Genomic DNA, 17788 nt, shown 5'->3' with positions numbered 1-17788 from the left:
GATGGTGCTGAGGCTCTGGCACTATAACAAGTTTGAGTCTAGGCTCTCCTGTTTTATAAGCTGTATAACCTTAGCCAAGTTACTTAATGTCTCTGTGTCTCAATTTTCTATCAGTTAAACAGAGTTAGAATAATACTTCATAGGGTTGATGGAAAAAGTAAATGAGAGAACACAAATAAGGAACACAGAACTGGTTGGTCCTCTTCCTTCACCTTCATTTATCTTCAATTAGAAGATTTCTTCAATTAGGAAATTTGGCAGAATTATGGCCATGGGATCCTCCCCTTTTAATAATCTAGAGAGGACTCATTGAACAAGTATATTTGCTGACATTTCTATTCAAAAAGCAAGTTATTATTTTCGCAGAAGCATGCATAGAAAAGATAAGGTTTTAGAGTCACAAAACCTTACCTGCTATAAATTTTTCATTTTTTTCTACCCTTAACAGTGATGATACACTTGGGTAGTGAGCATTAAAGACTGAAATGCTAATGTCTAGTGTAAGTTATTAATTTTTACTTTCTCATTGCCTGGTTTCTCTGAACTCACAAATGGCAGTCTCATTTCTTTCCAAATTTGAACACTTCTTGTCATTTTCAGTTTTAACTTTTTATATTTTGAGGCTGTTGTTAGATTATACAAGTTTAATTGTTATAACTTATTGGTACATTATTCCTTTTATATTAAGTCTCACTTCATCTTTAGTAATGGTTTTCCCCTCAAAATAGATTGTCTACTATTAATATTATGATACCAGCTTTCTTTTGGTTAACATATGCCTAGTGTTTCTTCATGTCTTATTTTGTTATGTTTAAGTATATACCTTTTAACTACATATAGCTAACTTTAAGCTTGAATATTGCTGTCTTCTGACAGAAAGTCCATCCTATGATATTTTGTTTTATTATAATTACTGATATATTTATATGCATTTCTGCCATCTTATTATGGGTTTTCTTTTACCATATTTTTCATTTTTCTTTGCCCTTTTTTTCACCTTCCTGTCTTCTGTTGGACTGAGTTTTTTAAACATTTCATCTGGCTAAGAAGAAATACATTCTAGTTGTATTATTTTAGTGATTAACTAAATTGTGTAATATTTACACAATTAATATTTATTATTTAATTATTTAATATTTATTATTTAATATTTACAGGCTTTTAACCAGTAGACATTTCTAGATTAGTTCAAAGGAAGTCAGATTACTGAAACTATCATATTTAATGTGTTCCAGAGTAAAGGTTATTACCCTTTTAAAAGTATTTTAATCAGGAAAAAATGTGTAATGAGTCATATTTTTATTGAATGTATTGAATTAAGAGAATAGAACAATGATTCCAATCTGTAACAGTCAACCATAAACTAGTTTTTGAAGGTTCATCTTCCTGTTCAATCCCACAAACCAGTGACTGTCAACCAATGAGGGGGTATATGTACAAGGCATGGCCTTAAGAGTGGTAGCATAGGGAGGTTGGTACCATTTTACCCCTACCATACACTAAGAAAATTAGCAACATCCATTCCCACAGTTATTCCTAGAGCTGTCCCTCCAGCTTACCCAGTGAGCCTTCCAGGCCCTCTGCAGATGTTTCATCCAAAAATCCTTAATGAATTGAAGGCAGAGCTCATCTCTCCTTGGAGTTATTTTCTTCTTGCAGATCATACATTTGGTTTCCTGAAACATTCTGACATCTCATACCATACTGTTCTTAAGTGAGGAGCTGTGTGGACTTGAAAATCTATGGTGAGTAAACTGTGTCATAAACCAAATGGGAATGAAATAGTTCATAGCCAAGGATGGAACTTCTATAATATAGTCTCACCTTACTTTGGTGAAGCTCCAAGTAAGGCTGAAGCTCCCAGTTCATGAGAAGAGGCACCGTAGAGAGGATATTGTTTGTAGTTGTCAAGGCCATAGGAAGATCCTCTTGGTGTGTACCTCTTCCCAATCCCCTTTACTCATCATGGAAATTTAAGTAGAAACTGATTAATGTGATATAATCTTAAGCAAGGTATTTTACATATGGTCAACTATTCCGTTAGATGGTTCCCCTTAATTCAGAGGATCTATAACTGGGTAACCCAGGACTACCTAAAAAATAAGTCAGTTTCACCTCTAAGGTTACACTAATGCAGGCCAACACTGGTTAGTCCCTTCTTCTCAGCTCAAAGTAGTTCTTGATGATAGAAGAAAGCAGCTTAGGCTGGGCTTCTCCTATCCTCTATCTCAAAAAAGAATAAGACCCTCTTCTTGAAAGGCGAAAATCCCCACTAATTAACCTTAATTAACTTGGTTGTTACTATTCTGGCCCTTCCAGCAATGTTAACCTCCAAATTTAGTGTGTTCCTATTGATAGAAGTTAACCAGTCCTATCCAAAGCTCCTACAAGAAGGGGCAGGGCCAGCTGTGTAGTGCTGAAATTACATATTTCATACTGTCTTAGTTTTGCAAGGGGCTCCAAGGCTTTGTTCTAGAACTGAACCCCCTAACTTGTACTCTTGGTTACCTCGACCTGTGCCCTAGCTCCCCCCAGGCTCTCTGAACTAGGTAACTTTCTCAGCAAAAATAGACACACGACTGCCAGTAGGTCCATACCTTTTCAGATCCACTGATATTACTCATTCTGGCAAAAGATGAGGGCAAGGACCCATCAAGGTTTACAGCGTCCCAGACCTTACCAGCAAGAACAGTTGTTCTCCATCTGGTAGAACTATGGATAGCGGGGGACTGCCTCTAGGAGGCAATTATAGATTCTCAGACAGCAGCTTTATAGACCAAGTTTTAGTCAAGAGGCATGGCTGCTTCCCCACTGTAACTCAAGGTTACACTAATGCAGGCCAACACTGCAACTACACACTCACTTAGGGGTGAAACAGCCATCCAGGAAACCATCCCTACCATAATCCCCAAGGAGTAATCTGTTGAATGGTTGGTACTGCCACCTGCTACCCAAGCTACTTCATGATTATAAGTCTTCCTAGTTGGAGGCCCACAACCTGACCAACTTTACTTCAATTTCGGAACTTCCCAGATCTAAAGAGTTATGTGCCAATCATAGATACAGGTATAGGGGAAAAAGAAAAAAGGCCTGTGCCTCAGAGCCCATGTCTCAGCCTATGCCTTCTTGAGCGCATCAACTTAAAATTCAATTTATCAGGCTCTTCTCAGCCCTTATAGAGTCACACAGGTGCTTAAGAAAAATAATGAGGCCTACTTCCAGAGTGAGTGTGAGATTTCAATGAAATGAGACCGTAACTATTTCTTGTTCCTGCCTATTCTTGACCTCCACATAGCCATAGGTCTTCTGACTTCTGAGGTGCCTAATCTACGAGTTCACTTGTGGAATAGCCCTCTAATATACAATGGTGCCACACATATACATTGCCCACAACTTCTTGCATGACTTCATAGTAGACTGTAGTCTACTGGGTTGACAGCTTATTATTACTTTAATGTGACATTCCATGAACACCTGAACAGTGCTCTATCACTCATGCAACACTGCCTCCAAAAATACTCGAAAATGAATAGTTGACAGCCTTAGGGTAGTACTTGGGAGAAACTTTCTTTCTGGTCAAGGAACCCACAAGATGCCAGATAAGGTGTTAGCAATTCTGGAATAGGGGACTTCTTAGATGTCTACAGGTTTATCATCATCTTCTCCCACAAGTGGTTAGGATGTCCTCTCTTGGAAGTGCATCCCTGCCAGTTTTAAGTCTCGCCTATCCTCCACTTGCCACTCTTAAACTGCTGGATTAAATAACACATCACCTCGGTACCCAAAGGGTATTTGCTTTACCTGTTTTGCCTCCTACAGAGAATCCAATTGGTTCATCTTCCATATCACCACAGAATAAGTCATATCCAACTTACCACACTTCTTCACTCAAAATATCCTGTCTTCTGTAAAAATTATGCCCTCTCCTCTTTGGTTTCCCTGTTTTCCTGTGTCCTCCAGTACCAAAAATACTCTGGTAGAAGTTAAGTGCCTACACAAATGACAGACTGCACAAAAGGAACTCTATTAACACCCAGCAAGCCAATGTCCAGTGTACTGACCAGCATTAGGCCACAGGTAAGATCATTCAAGTGGAAGACACTGTCCCTCCGTTCATGATAGGAACTGTAAGACTTATAATGGCACTTCGAAGGCAGAAGTTATCAATGCTGGTTTTCCAAGTCTGTTTTCCTTCATCCATGTAAACATATCCCATCTCTTTCACTACTCTGCTATCCAGTCCTGAGACATTACACTCCATCCTAGGTCCCAGTAATCTACCCTAGTAATCCCAGCAGGTAACTGGAATATGTCATATGGAAAACCCAGGATTCCATTATGAAGAATAAGGAGGATCTAAAGGAACTGGTAGAAATGGGCCTTCCACCTTTAGAATGCCTTCAAGCATTCTTTTCTAAGCAATGTTTCCAAGTAACCAGAAATCTTTCGCCACACCAACTAATAAACAGAAATTGGAGCTGAACAGTAGCACCCAGAATAAATCTGGGGGAACTACCAGCACAGTTTACTTCATGGCGAGCCCTCTCTGCTTGCTACCATGCTTAGAATGGATATCTCAAGGCAAGTTCTCATTTTAAACTTTGCCCTAGCTGTCCAATCACCTATGAGATATAATGCTGGCTTACTATGTTGTAGTCATTGTATAAGTTGATACCTTAACATCTTCTCTGTGATGTTCTCTTATGGAGCCTTGGAGAGATCCCTAAATCCAGTTTGAGATTCCTGGAGCATTGATCATTTCCTCCCTTCACCATCACCTTCAACAAATGCAACAGAAGAGATCTGGATAAGGTACTTAGAAACTTTTAAACTTTAATAAGTTAAAGGAGCAAAGGGAAATTAGTAAAAAACTACTTGAAAGTAAATGTATTAACATTTGTATTAGCTATTCCACAATTTCTATATTGTATTATAGATCCTGATTGACCAAAAGAAATCATATAAGGTAAATTATGTATGTGGATAACAAAATTAAGACCAAGAAATATAAAGAAAATATTGCCCTTTTGAACTATCTACAGATTTTTTAAATCATACCTATAAACCTAATGTTATTAAAGTTTAAAAAATTTTTAACATACCAAGTACCTCAAAAGAGCTTTATAGGGGCTTTCCTGGTGGCGCAGTGGTTGAGAGTCCGCCTGCCTATGCAGGGGACACGGGTTCGTGCCCCGGTCCGGGAAGATCCCACATGCCGCAGAGCGGCTGGACCCGTGAGCCACGGCCGCTGAGCCTGTGCGTCCGGAGCCTGTGCTCCGCAACGGGAGAGGCCGCAACAGTGAGAGGCCCGCGTACCATAAAAAAAAAAAGAGCTTTATAATTCATCATAGTCCAAACAAACGTGATACCTTTACTTATTAGCTTACTAAACATTTAATAGAGTAAATGTCCTTTTTCAGTAGTCTGAAAAAAACTAAGGATTCTGATCTTTCTATTGCTTACTGTAAAACAGCAGTGGTTGCAGTTATCCTTATTTTAAGGAAAGCAGTAAAATTTTTTCTTTAAATTTAAATTTTGCAAAATTAGGAAGCAGAAAACCTATTCTAAATATTCTGAAACCTCAATGTTAAGTAATTAAATGTGTGAGACTAGAGCCATCTACTGGTTAAAGTGTAATGTTACAAAGCACAACTACTGGATTATTAACTAGCAAAGCAGGGAGTCATGGTTGTTAAGAATTGAGAATATAAACATAGGCAAAAATCATCTAGTCTAGGACACTGGTTTTTAAAGGTTTAATGAAACAACCTCTTTTTAACAGGAGACCCAACATATATAACAAAGTAAAAGCTGAGGGAGGGGGCCTCCAACCCCCACTCGCACTAATTTGCCCAGCAGAGGCCAGGCCAGTGACAAACAAGCCATGAGAGGTAGTCTGGGCAAATAACTGTGGTTTGGACAGAGGCACAATGAGAAGGAGTAGTATCAGCAAAGTTGTCTCTTACCCACCTTTCCCCTGGAGACATCTTAGAGACACTGGGGTGCAAAGGACAGTGGTTAATGGACACAGAGAACTGAAGAGTAGGGAGTAGGCTCCTGAAAGGCTACAAACCTCTTTTCACAGGGACATTACTTATGTGCTCATTTGATGCAACACTTCAGAAAGCATTAGTATAACTTTCCTGAAAATGAAAAATAAGAAAATAAGATGTTTGCTTTTTTACCACAGCTAATAAGAACTGAGTTTCTAGGTCTTATGGGTTTTTACCAGCCAGGCCCTGGACTGGTCCAGTCTTGGAAACAAGACCCCAGTTTCAGGTCCCAGCCTCCTCCCTTCAAAAGGGCATGGATGTCCATAGAATCGAGGCAAGAAATGCAGCTCTCCAAGGCCCCTCTCTGTGGCAGAGACCCCCAACCTAGACAGCAGCTTGTCAGCTAGGCTTGGGGTGACAGGCTGGAGCAAAGTTCCAAAGACTCGCAAACATTCCAAGGCCACATGAAGCACAGTACCCAGCCAGGGAGCATCCACTGGGCTCTCCCAGTTCAACTTCCATGGTGCATGCCTTTGGACAAAGCCATTAGTTTGCCGGACACAGCTGGATACTGCCTCCAGGGCCTTATAGATCTGAAAGTTATCATAGTGGTCTGCCACCTGCTTGGGCAAAGTGGCCACTGCGCTCACCAGAGCATAGTCCTCTGCCTGAGCACGACCTGATGGCCCCACCAACCCTGGCTCACTGGGAAAACAGGTAGTGCAAAAAGCCGGATAGGTCCCAGAAGGATTTATTCTGTTGGCAGTGCATCGGTTCAAGAGACCTCCCAAAGCAAATGCCAGCTCGGAATCCAACAACTTAACCACCTTTTCACCATAGTAATCACAGTCCCAGTTGGGGACGCCCTGACGAAGGAGAAAGTAGCGGAAGCCATCCACAGTATAGCGGTCAAGGCATGTCCTGGGATCCACCACGTTGCCCAAGCTCTTAGACATCTTTTGACCACAGACCGTCCAGTGGGAGTGAACATAGATGCGGTGTGGTGGGCTCATGCCGGCCCCTAAGAGGAGGGCAGGCCAATAGATAGCATGGAATTTGAGAATGTCCTTGCCTATGATATGAGAGGTGGTGGGCCACCAAGATTTGAACTCAGCGTTTGGGTAGCCAATTACAGTAAGGTAGTTGACCAAGGCATCCAGCCATACGTAGATGGTCTGCGAATCGTCCCCCGGCACCGGAATGCCCCAGTGCAAGTGGCTACTCCTTCGAGAGACGGATAGGTCAGGCAGCTCCTCTTCCAGCCACTGAAGGACTGCGTGATGGAATGGCTCCGGGGTGATGGCCTGAGGGTCGCCCCGCAGCCACCGCTGGAGCGGCTCCCGGAACTGGGAAAGCCTGAAAATGTAGTTTTCTTCCTTGGTCCAGGAGACGGGATGCCCGCTCTCCAGAGATACAGGACACAAATCCCCCGACGGGCCGGGCTGCCTGGTGACCTTGGCTTCAGGCAGGAAGCACTCGTCCGAGGCGCAATACCAACCTTCATAGAGCCCCTTGTAGAGAAGACCCCGAGCCTTCAGCACCCCCCAGAAATGCTGCACAGCCATCCGATGCCGGGCCTCAGTGGTGCGGATGAAGTCGGTGGAGGAGATGTCAGCCTCCCGGAAAAGCTGCTGGAACTGGGCAGAGACTCTGTCGCACAGCTCGGACGGAGCCAGGCCCGCAGCGGCTGCTGCCTGCTGAATCTTGAGGCCGTGCTCATCGGTACCAGTGGAGAATCGCGTGGCGGCGGCGCTGGGAACTCGGAGGCGGTGGTGTCGGCACAGGGCGTCAGCCAGTAGCGCCGAGTACAGGTGCCCGATGTGCGGCGCCGCGTTTACGTAGAAGATGGGTGTGGTGAAATAGGCGCGCGCGTCTCGGGTATCGTCCCGGACACCGAGAGGGTCAGAACTGTAGTGGCGTAAGCTAAAGTCCTCCAGGAGCGAGAGCCTACTCGCCCCCGTGCGTCCTAGCAGCCGAAAGGCAGAAATCCGCAGCATGATGCCTGCGGAGATGAAGCGGCGGTGGGGGCGTTCTGGAAGCACGTGTGAGGGGCGCATGCGCAGCCGAGCCGCACCGCCGCTTCCGTCCAGAGAGCCAATGAAGTCCGGCCCCGAGCGCCGGCCCTCCGCCGCTCCGCCCGCGCTCCCCCCTCCGGGGGCCTCGGTTACAGCGGTTGTGAATTGTGGGAGCGAGCGAGAACGGTAGCTTAGAGGAACTGGCGGAAGGAGAGGTTATGAAGCAGATAAATCTTTATCTTTCTACATCATACTGCGTGTCCTGCTTTGTAGTTTTATATTTATGAATCTGTTTTTTTTCTCCAGACTGAGTTGCTTGTGGGCAAGAATTTTGTATTCAGGCATTTCTGAAACACCAGCCAGTGGCTGGCACATTGAAGGAGTGTGCCCTCTACGTAGGCTCTGGTAAACGTAGGGATCTGAAATATCATATACGTTTCCTCTCAGAGCCTAGTGGGCACAATAAATCCAGAAGGGAGGGGGGAGAAGGGAAGGAAGAAAAACAATGACCTAAAGCACTTGAGTGAAGGATAAGAACTGAAAAAGTAAGAGAAATCCTTTCTCTAAACGCAGTTTTTGTTGAATCAACAAAAGAGGTAGGCTTGTGATGTTCCCAGTCTTTGCAAAGATTACTGAGATCCAGAAAGCTGGAATGCAGTACGTTGTCACTCTGCACCTAAGGAAAAAGCTGTCTTCAAATTTATTTCTCAATGTTGTTGTTAGTAATATTCTTTTTAAATGGTCTTGAAGTTCTTCTAGAGCAGTGTTTTTCAAGTTTGCTTTAGTAAGGGAACCCTAGCTAAAGGATGACTCGGGAGCCCAGAATTGGATTAATATTAATCCTTGCTTCTTGACATACTCTCATCTTCGGTCTATCTTTTTTTTCCCCCCATTTAACTTAATAATTAAAATAATAATAATTTAGTAATAAAATAATTTTATTTGATTAATTTAATAATAAAATTTAATAATAAAATGGAATGGAACACCTGTGACCCCACAAGCCAACCTAAGAACTAGAAGTGGTTCTCTAAGTGTGGTCCCAAAAGAACAGCCTTAGCAGCACCTGGGACCTTGTTAGAAATGCATATTCTTAGGCCCCACACTCCCCTCCTGAATCAAAAACTCTGGGGGTGGTACCCAGCAGTCTAGGTTTTAATGAGTTTTCTAGGTGATTCTGATGCACACCAAAGTTTGAGAACCACTGAACTAGGAGATTACCAGTGATTTAGATCTATGTGCTCTGTTTCTCCTTGTCTTCCTCCCAGAGGTAATCATTGTCCTGAATTTTGTACTTTTGCATTTATGTTATTACATATAAAGTATGTCTAAGCAACATATTGTTTAATTTTGCTTGTATGAAACATTCTAAAAAAGGATATCATGGGAATTCCCTGTTGGTCCAGTGGTTAGGACTTGGCAGTGGCGGCAGTAGCTGGGGTTCAATCCCTGGTCCGGGAACTAAGATTGCAGAAGCCACGCAGTACAGCCAAAAAACAAAAAAAGATACCATACCACGTATAGTGTATTCATGTTTTTGCCTGTAACTAGTTCATTCATTTTGACTGCTGCATAATAATTTATGAATTGAGGCATATGGTAAGTTGGATCTGATTTCCGTGGTGATATAGAAAGTAGACCAATCAAATGCTCTTTAGGAGTTACAATAGATACAACAAATATCCTTTGACTACTTAGTTAATGTGCTATTTGATCCAGCAGTTTAAGAAGGGCAAGAGAAGGATAGATAAAACTGGAGGGTATGTACAGTACCCTCCAGAACTACGAGACAAACCCAGTTTAAGTATCTGAGAAATCAGTTTTTCCAGAAATTATTTTTTTTCTCCCCCAATTCTTTTTTTCACCCTTGTCCATGGAATCAATTCTTCAGTGTACAAACATGATATTTTTTCTCCCATCTTAAAAAGAAAAAAATTCTCAATCTCCACTACTGCTGCATTTCTTTCCTTTCCTTTATAGCAGAGCTTCTTAAAAGAAATGGCTGGTAATGCACACTTGAGTGGTTCAAGTTTTTTGCTCTTAGAAATCGTACTGCTATTAACTTTCTCATCGACATATATCTCCTGGTACTTATATGCTAACATTTCTCATGGGTGTATACCTAGGAGTGCTATTGCTTGATCATAGAGGATGTGAAAGTTCAGTTTCACAAGATAATGCTATTTTCCAACATGATTAAACAAATTTACATTCCCATCAGCGATACCCTTAAAGAGGTCTCCCTAATTCTTGATATCATCTACTTCTTAATTTTTTGTCAGCTCAACTAAGTATAAAATGAGTTATCTCACTAATATTCATAGAAACACTAGTCTCAATAACCAAAAGACAGAAACAACCCAAACATCTATCATCTGATGACTAGATAAACAAATGTGGTATTGAATATAACCACGCAGTGGAATATTATTCAGCCATACAAAGTACTGAATGAAGTACTGATAAATGCCACCACATAGATAAATCTTTATTTTTTTAATTTATTTATTTTGGCTGCGTTGCTGCGCGTGGGCTTTCTCTAGTTGCGGTGAGTGAGGGCTACTCTTCAATGTGGTGTGCAGGCTTCTCATTGCGGTGGCTTCTCGTTGCGGAGCACAGGCTCTAGGCGCGTGGGCTTCAGTAGTTGTGGAACGTTGGCTCAGTAGTTGTGGCTCACGGGCACTAGAGCGGAGGCTCAGTAGTTGTGGAGCACGGGCTTAGTTGTTCCACGGCATGTGGGATCTTCCCGGACCAGGGCTCGAACCCATGTCCCCTGCATTGGCAGGTGGATTCTTAACCACTGCGCCACCAGGGAAGTCCCTAGATAAATCTTTGAAAATAACCAGACACAAAGGACCATATGTTTTAGATTCCATTTATATGAAATATTCAGAATAGACAAATGCACAGAAACACAAAGAATATTAGTGGTTGTCAGGTGCTGGAGGAAGGTTGGAATAGAGAGTGAATGTTTAAAGGATATAAGTTTTCTTTTGGGGGTAATAAAAAAGTTCTAGAGCTAGATAATGATGATCATTGTACAACACTGTGAATGTACGGTTGACTCTTGAACAGCATGGGTTTATCCACTTGTATGCAGATTTTTTTCAATAAATACATATTACTGGGGACTTCCCTGGTGGCGCAGTGGTTAAGAATCTGCCTGCCGATACAGAGGACACAGGTTCGAGCCCTGGTCCAGGAAGATCCCACATGCCATGGTGTGGCTAAGTCTGTGCACCACAACTACTGAGCCTGCACTCTAGAACCCACGAGCCACAACTACTGAGCCTGAGTGCTACGACTGCTGAGCCCGCACACCTAGAGCTGGTGCTCCACAACAAGAGAAGCCACCGCAATGAGAAGCATGTGCACCGCAACAAAGAGTATACCCCGCTCGCTGCAACTAGAGAAAGCCCGCGCGCAGCAACGAAGACCCAATGCAGCCAAAGATTAATTAATTAATTAATTTTTTAAAATTATCTTTAAAAAAATAAATACATACATACATACTACACAATCCACTGTTGGTTGAATTCACAGATGCAGAACGACTGATACAGAGGGGATACAGAGGGCTGACTATAAAGTTATACTCGAATTTTCCATCATATGGAGGGTCTGTGTCCCTAACCCCCATGTTGTTCAAGGGTTAACTGTACTTAACTCACTGTACACTTTAAAATAGTTAAAATGGTAAATTTTTTACTTGAATTTTACTGCAATAAAATGTTATCTCACTTTGGTCTTGATTTGCATTTCCCTAAATAGAAGTAAAGTTGAGCATCTCTTCATATATTTATTAACTACATATGTTTCTTTGCCGGTGAAGTGCCTATTTATATTTTGTGTCTATTTTTCTATTGGCTTGTCTTTTTATTTATTTGCAGGAGTTCTTTACATATTCTTGATATTGTTCCTTCAATGGTTGACAAATATCATCTACCATTTTGTATCTTGTCTTTTCACATTAAAGACGCTTAATGAATAGAAGTTCTTAATTTTAATATAGAATTTATCAACATATATCTTATGGTTGTCACCTTACAATTAATCATTTAGGACTATTTTATGATTATCTTTTTGCCTTAAAAATACTCTTAGTACTCTGATGTCAATAAATATTCATATTTTCATATAAAAGTATAACAGTTTTGCTTTTGATGTTCAAGTTGTTTCTGTAGAATTAAAATTTTTATATATGATATGAGATGGGGATCCAATTTCTTCTCCATATAGATAGCCGATTGTCCCAGCACCATTTCCCCACCATCTGCCATGCCACCTCCATCATATGTTAAATTTCCACATATGTATGTTCCCGTTTCTAGGCTCTTTATGCTGTTGGATTGGTTAATTTGTCTATGCCTTGCTAAAAATAGCTTTAATTACTATGGCTTTATAATAAGTCTTAATATATAGAGAACTAACCTCTCCTCATTCTTCTTCAGAAGTATCTTGGACCTTCTTGGCCCTTTTATCTTCCACATAAATATTAAAATCAACTTGACAAATTCCATGCAAAAAAAAAAAGCCTGTTGGGGTTAAGGTCACCATTGTATTAAATCTATAGCTCAGTGACAGGTGTTAAGAGCTGAGAGGGAGATATACTTACAGTATTTTTTGTTGTTGTTGTTGTTGGGGGTAGGAGTTTATTAATTTATTTATTTATTTATTTTTGCTGTGTTGCGTCTTCATTTCTGTGCGAGGGCTTTCTCTAGTTGTGGCAAGCGGGGGCCACTCTTCATCGCGGTGCGCGGGCCTCTCACTATCGCGGCCTCTCTTGTTGCGGAGCACAGGCTCCAGATGCGCAGGCTCAGTAGTTGTGGCTCACGGGCCTAGTTGCTCCGCGGCATGTGGGATCCTCCCAGACCAGGGCACGAACCCGTGTCCCCTGCATTGGCAGGCAGATTCTCAACCACTGCGCCACCAGGGAAGCCCTATACTTAGAGTATTAAGGGTTCCTAAAAATGACTGTGCATATCGCTCCATACGCTTAAGACTCCTTTAATGCTGTTATAGTTTTATAATTTTCTAAGTGCAAGTCTGGCTTATATTTTGGTAGATTTATTCCTAGAAACAGCATAGTTTATCAATAATGCAAATGGCGTCCTTTTCTGAAAATTATGATTTCCTTAATTGTCTGTTACTGGTATATGAAACTGATAAAATCTTAAGATATTCTGTTTGAAGAAAGAGTGGCAGGGGGACCCAGAGCCCTGCCTGCTCGGCCTCCCCACGTGATCAAAGCCTGTTCTCTTCACCAAAGGTGGCACCTCTTTGGAATCAGAAGGCTCTGTCATACATAGTTTCAAAACTTCTGATCTAGAAGAATAAATAGTTAAGAATAGTCAACATGTTTTAAAGAATAATAATATTGTCAACTGCTGGACATTGAAAGATTATAAAGCCATAAAAAAAATTTAATACGTAATGCTGAGAAGCCCAACTATAGAACAAAATGAAAAGTCAAAATATAATTCTTAGTCTATATAACTATTACGTATGTGATGAGTGTAGGATTTCTATTTATTAAAGAAAGAATGGCCCTTTCAATAAGTAGTGCTTTCAATAAGTCATTACTTAGGAAGTTTGACTACATTATGAAACTAATAGTACTTTAAATAGTTAAAACTCAATGTTGGTTTGCTAGCTTGTTAATTCTGGAGAGCATAAACTGGCTTTTTCATCTTTGTGTCCATGTAGTGCCTTACTATATAGTAGGCACTCCATAACACAGTTTAATTTATTTTTTTGGATCAGAGCCACATAAAATAGATTGGATTCAAAAATTACTATTATGCAAAAACTTTTTTCTGTAGGGAATGGGTTGAATGATACATATTATCTCTCTCTTTTTTTTTTTTTTTTAGAAGATATTGGGGGTAGGAGTTTATTTATTTATTTATTTACTTTTGCTGTGTTGGGTCTTCGTTTCTGTGCGAGGGCTTTCTCTAGTTGTGGCAAGTAGGGGCCACTCTTCATCGCGGTGTGCGGGCCTCCCACTATCGCGGCCTCTCTTGTTGCAGAGCACAGGCTCCAGACGCGCAGGCTCAGCAGTTGTGGCTCACGGGCCCAGTTGCTCCGCGGCATGTGGGATCCTCCCAGACCAGGGCACGAACCCGTGTCCCCTGCATTGGCAGGCAGATTCTCAACCACTGCGCCACCAGGGAAGCCCCATATTATTTCTTAAAAGCTTTAAGACTTTGGTAAACTCAAGTGTTCCAAACTTGAGTAGTTACTATGAGAATAATATGCTACCAGTTATGGAGAATGTTTTCATAAGGTTCATTCATTCATTCAAGGACTAAGTGAGCTCATACTAGAACACAGATAAGAACTGGTACTATATCTCCATCATATCCAGCCACATAAGAGTCTGCACTTGGGGAAACCCCCTTTACAATACAGAACTGAAAGCTGTCCCTGAAATCTACAATTGGCAGCAAATGTAAATCAATACTGAAATAATGACCAATGTTAGAAAACATTTATTCCAAAAATTTATCCTAATTACTGTAAGTACTCAATATACGACAAGCCTGGGGACACACGATTAATAAAAGATTTTCTATGAAAACAAATGTAGTTGTGACAGCTGGATATCAGTGTGCGGGGGTGCGGAGAACAGACTTAGATCCACATCTTACCGTGTGTACTACAATTGCCAGATACATCAGAGTTAATTTAAGCAAGAAGTAAGGGTGTGATGAATAGGTGGAGCACAGATTTTTTTAAGACAGTGAAAACTATTCTGTATGATTCTATAATGGTGGGTGTATGTCAATATATGTTTGTCAAAACCCATAGACGGTACAACACCAGGAATGAACCCTAATGTAAACTATGGACTCTGGGTAATAATGATGTGTCAGTGAAGGTTCATTGATTGTAACAAATGCACCACAATGGTGCTGGATATTAGTGGAAGGTTGTGCATGAGTAGGGATAAGAGGGTATGTGGGAACTTTCTGTATTTTCTGCTCAATTTTGCTGTGAACCTAATATTATTCTAAAATATCAAGCTTATTTATTTAAAAAACAAAATAAACAGAAAACAGACATTTGTTTCAAATGGAGAAATATGTTATTGAAGAAATGTACATATTTCTGGAGATGCAGAAAAATTTTTGACTAAAAGTATTTGTCTAAAAATGTACAAGCATTAAAGAGGCATGGAGCAAATACATGTGATAACCAACAAAATCTTACTGCCCAAAATACAGTTTTAAAGGAAAAAAAAAAATCTGGGACTTTCCTGAAGGTCCAGTATTAAGACTCCATGCTTCCAGTGTAGGGGGCACGTGTTCAATCCTGGTCAAGGAACTAAGATCCCACCTGCTGCAGAGTGTGGACAAAAGAAAAAATAATAATAATAAGGTTAATATCTTAAACAGTTTATGGCCAACCACATATTTATGTAAGTAATGTAAATGAATTATTTACCCATTAGAATACATTTTCTCTGCTTATTACTTTCTAACTGATTTCCTTGTATGTAAACTCTTTCCTTTGACCATTTATGAAGTAAAATCTAAGTGTTTAGGAAATAATCCAATGTGGAGAAAAAAGTAATCTTTATAAAATTCTTTACCATGAAACTTTGAAAATAGCCAAAATGCTGCTTATTAAACATAATATTAATACAATGAAATCCCATATAATTGTTAAAATAGAGGGAATGTGTGCCATATGGACATGGAAATGTGTTTTAAGACATCATTAAGGGTCAAATAAAATTTTATTTTGTTGGATTTTTGGAGAGAAAAATGATTAAGTGATGGCTTAGTTGTGAACAAAAGGAAGTACAGTTCCTTTCACTAGAGATAAAAGAAATTCTTTAAGGACATAATAATGCATCCTATTCATTCATTTGTTCAGTCATCAACTCAACTGGACTACTGCAATACTCTCCTGAATGACTAGTCTCCCCCCATTCTTGCTCCTATTAAGACCATCTTCCTCAAAGCAGCCATAGTAACCCATCAAAAACACAAACTTATGTCACTTGCCTATTTCAAGCTCCTCGTTTGAATTTTCCATTGTATTATTTGATTCTCATTTGCTGCCTACAAAATAAAGTCAAAATTCCTTTTATGCAGCATATACAACCCATTACAACTGGCTCTTACCTCCCTTATAGCTTAGTCTTCTTTCAAAGAAGACTACTAGAGACGTGTTCTAGTAATTATGTTACTAGATGTGTTCTAGTAATTATGTTACTTCTTTATGTTCTAGTAATTCTCAACTGCTTCATGTCCCTTCAAGTTCATGCCATACTGTTTCATGATTCCATAACATTGCTCATGCCTTTCCCTTTTCCTGGCACATGCTCCCCACATTTCTTTATCTATCTTATGCATATTCATCCTTCAAGACAGCTCAGATATCATCCTCCAAGCTGAGTTAGAGACCCCTTCTAGGGTTTCTATAGCAACCTATGCATACTTCTATCTTAGCAGCTACCAAATCAAATTGAAATTACCTGTTTATAAGTCTGTCTTCTTCCCCATTAAGCCTTAAGTTTCTTTAGGGCAGAGGCCATGTTTAGTCAACTTGTGTACCCAAACAGCATCTAATTTAGTGCCTGGAAAATAGCAGGCGCTTAATAAATATAATGAATATTTCATAAATAATACTCCAGGCTCTGCAATAGGAACTAGTGAACTTCAAATATTCTATTTCTGCCATCCAGAAGCTCACAGCAAAAGAGGACATGAAAAATGACAGCCATGGAAGCACTGGGAATAGTCAAATGAGTCACACTAGGTCAGAGTCTGCTGTCTTTTTAGCCAAATTTACCCAGAAATTGCTACCACCAGCCATGCTCACCCTTGAGAATGAAGGACTATGGAATTTTCCTCTGTTAAAAAACACTTCTGAAAAGTAAATTGTTTAAAGACAAGGAGGTGGAAGGAAGAGACAAGAGGTCATAGTGATATACAAACTAAATAATCCATACCCTTTTGAGAGTTTTCATGTGCACTCTTCAATGTAATTGAAAAATCTTTCCAGGCTTGTGTTCTATAAAATCTGAAATGTGAGATTTATTTTGTAAATAATGGGAATGGTGGCAGAATCACTTCCCTTCTACTACTATTCTCAACACTGTTTTATAATGTAAGCACATTAACAAATTTATGCTATTGGCCAGGCATAATGTTAAGATATGAGATAAGATTATCTCATTCAACCTTCATAACAAGCCTATGAGGTAAGTATTATTATTAACTCCATTTTATAGGGGCGGAAATTGAAACCTGAAGAGGTCCAGTAAGTTGCCCAAGATCACGTCTCTAGTAGGCATTAGAAGCAGTATTTGAACCCAGGCGGTATGATTTCAGGGCTCACAGTTTTGATGGGTACACCACACCACATGACGCGTAAATAGTAAAATACAATAAACACTCATTACAATTGTTCCATTAGAAATTGTTCTTGACTTCAGGTAAATAGCAATTTATAAGACTGAGTGAATCAAGTTGTCAGTTTTGTTGTTGTTATTGTTGTTGTTTTTAATTAATGATACTCTGGGACCTGTGGAAATGTTACTAGTTATTATCATAAGCCTTCTAATGGTAGAGTTTTTTAAACTTTATAAATGTTAGGGAAACTAATTATCCACATTACTGTCTCTTCTTTGCAATTAAATAAAGTCTTTTTATTATGATATTTAAATATAAACATTTTATATGAGGCAGTTTAACTAGTACATGATTTTTCCAGCCAAGAAAAACCCTTCATTTGGAAAGAAATCCTCAAAATGCTATCTAAAGACTA

General features: G+C 40.1%; 1 protein-coding gene across 3 annotated transcripts; it reads right to left on the bottom strand.

The window, feature by feature from the left end:
• Nucleotides 1–884: 884 nt before the first annotated feature.
• MARS2 (methionyl-tRNA synthetase 2, mitochondrial) lies at nt 885–8149 on the bottom strand. 3 transcript variants are annotated; one of them, XM_079924785.1, is made up of 3 exons: nt 5110–8149; nt 1825–4778; nt 885–1740 (listed from the first exon to the last, which is right to left on the bottom strand). In XM_079924785.1, the coding sequence occupies exon 1, from the start codon at nt 8048–8050 to the stop codon at nt 6209–6211; it is 1842 nt and encodes a 613-aa protein (XP_079780911.1). In that variant the 5' UTR covers nt 8051–8149; the 3' UTR covers nt 885–1740; nt 1825–4778; nt 5110–6208. The 3 variants fall into 3 exon arrangements, with proteins under 3 accessions (XP_079780911.1, XP_079780912.1, XP_079780910.1); XM_079924786.1 differs by having other exon boundaries at nt 885–1954; nt 3876–4778; XM_079924784.1 differs by having other exon boundaries at nt 885–4778.
• Between the last annotated feature and the right edge of the window lie 9639 nt (nt 8150–17788).

The sequence above is a fragment of the Stenella coeruleoalba genome, assembly GCF_951394435.1.
Source record: "Stenella coeruleoalba genome assembly, chromosome: 6".
In the NCBI taxonomy this organism is placed as follows: domain Eukaryota; kingdom Metazoa; phylum Chordata; class Mammalia; order Artiodactyla; family Delphinidae; genus Stenella; species Stenella coeruleoalba.
The sequence above is the reverse complement of the archived record's forward strand: the minus strand, read 5'-3'. Positions and strand labels throughout refer to the sequence as shown.

Coding starts and splice junctions, on each gene's coding strand:
- MARS2 (XM_079924784.1), bottom strand. CDS start 8,050: ATGCGCCCCTCACACGTGCTTCCAGAACGCCCCCACCGCCGCTTCATC.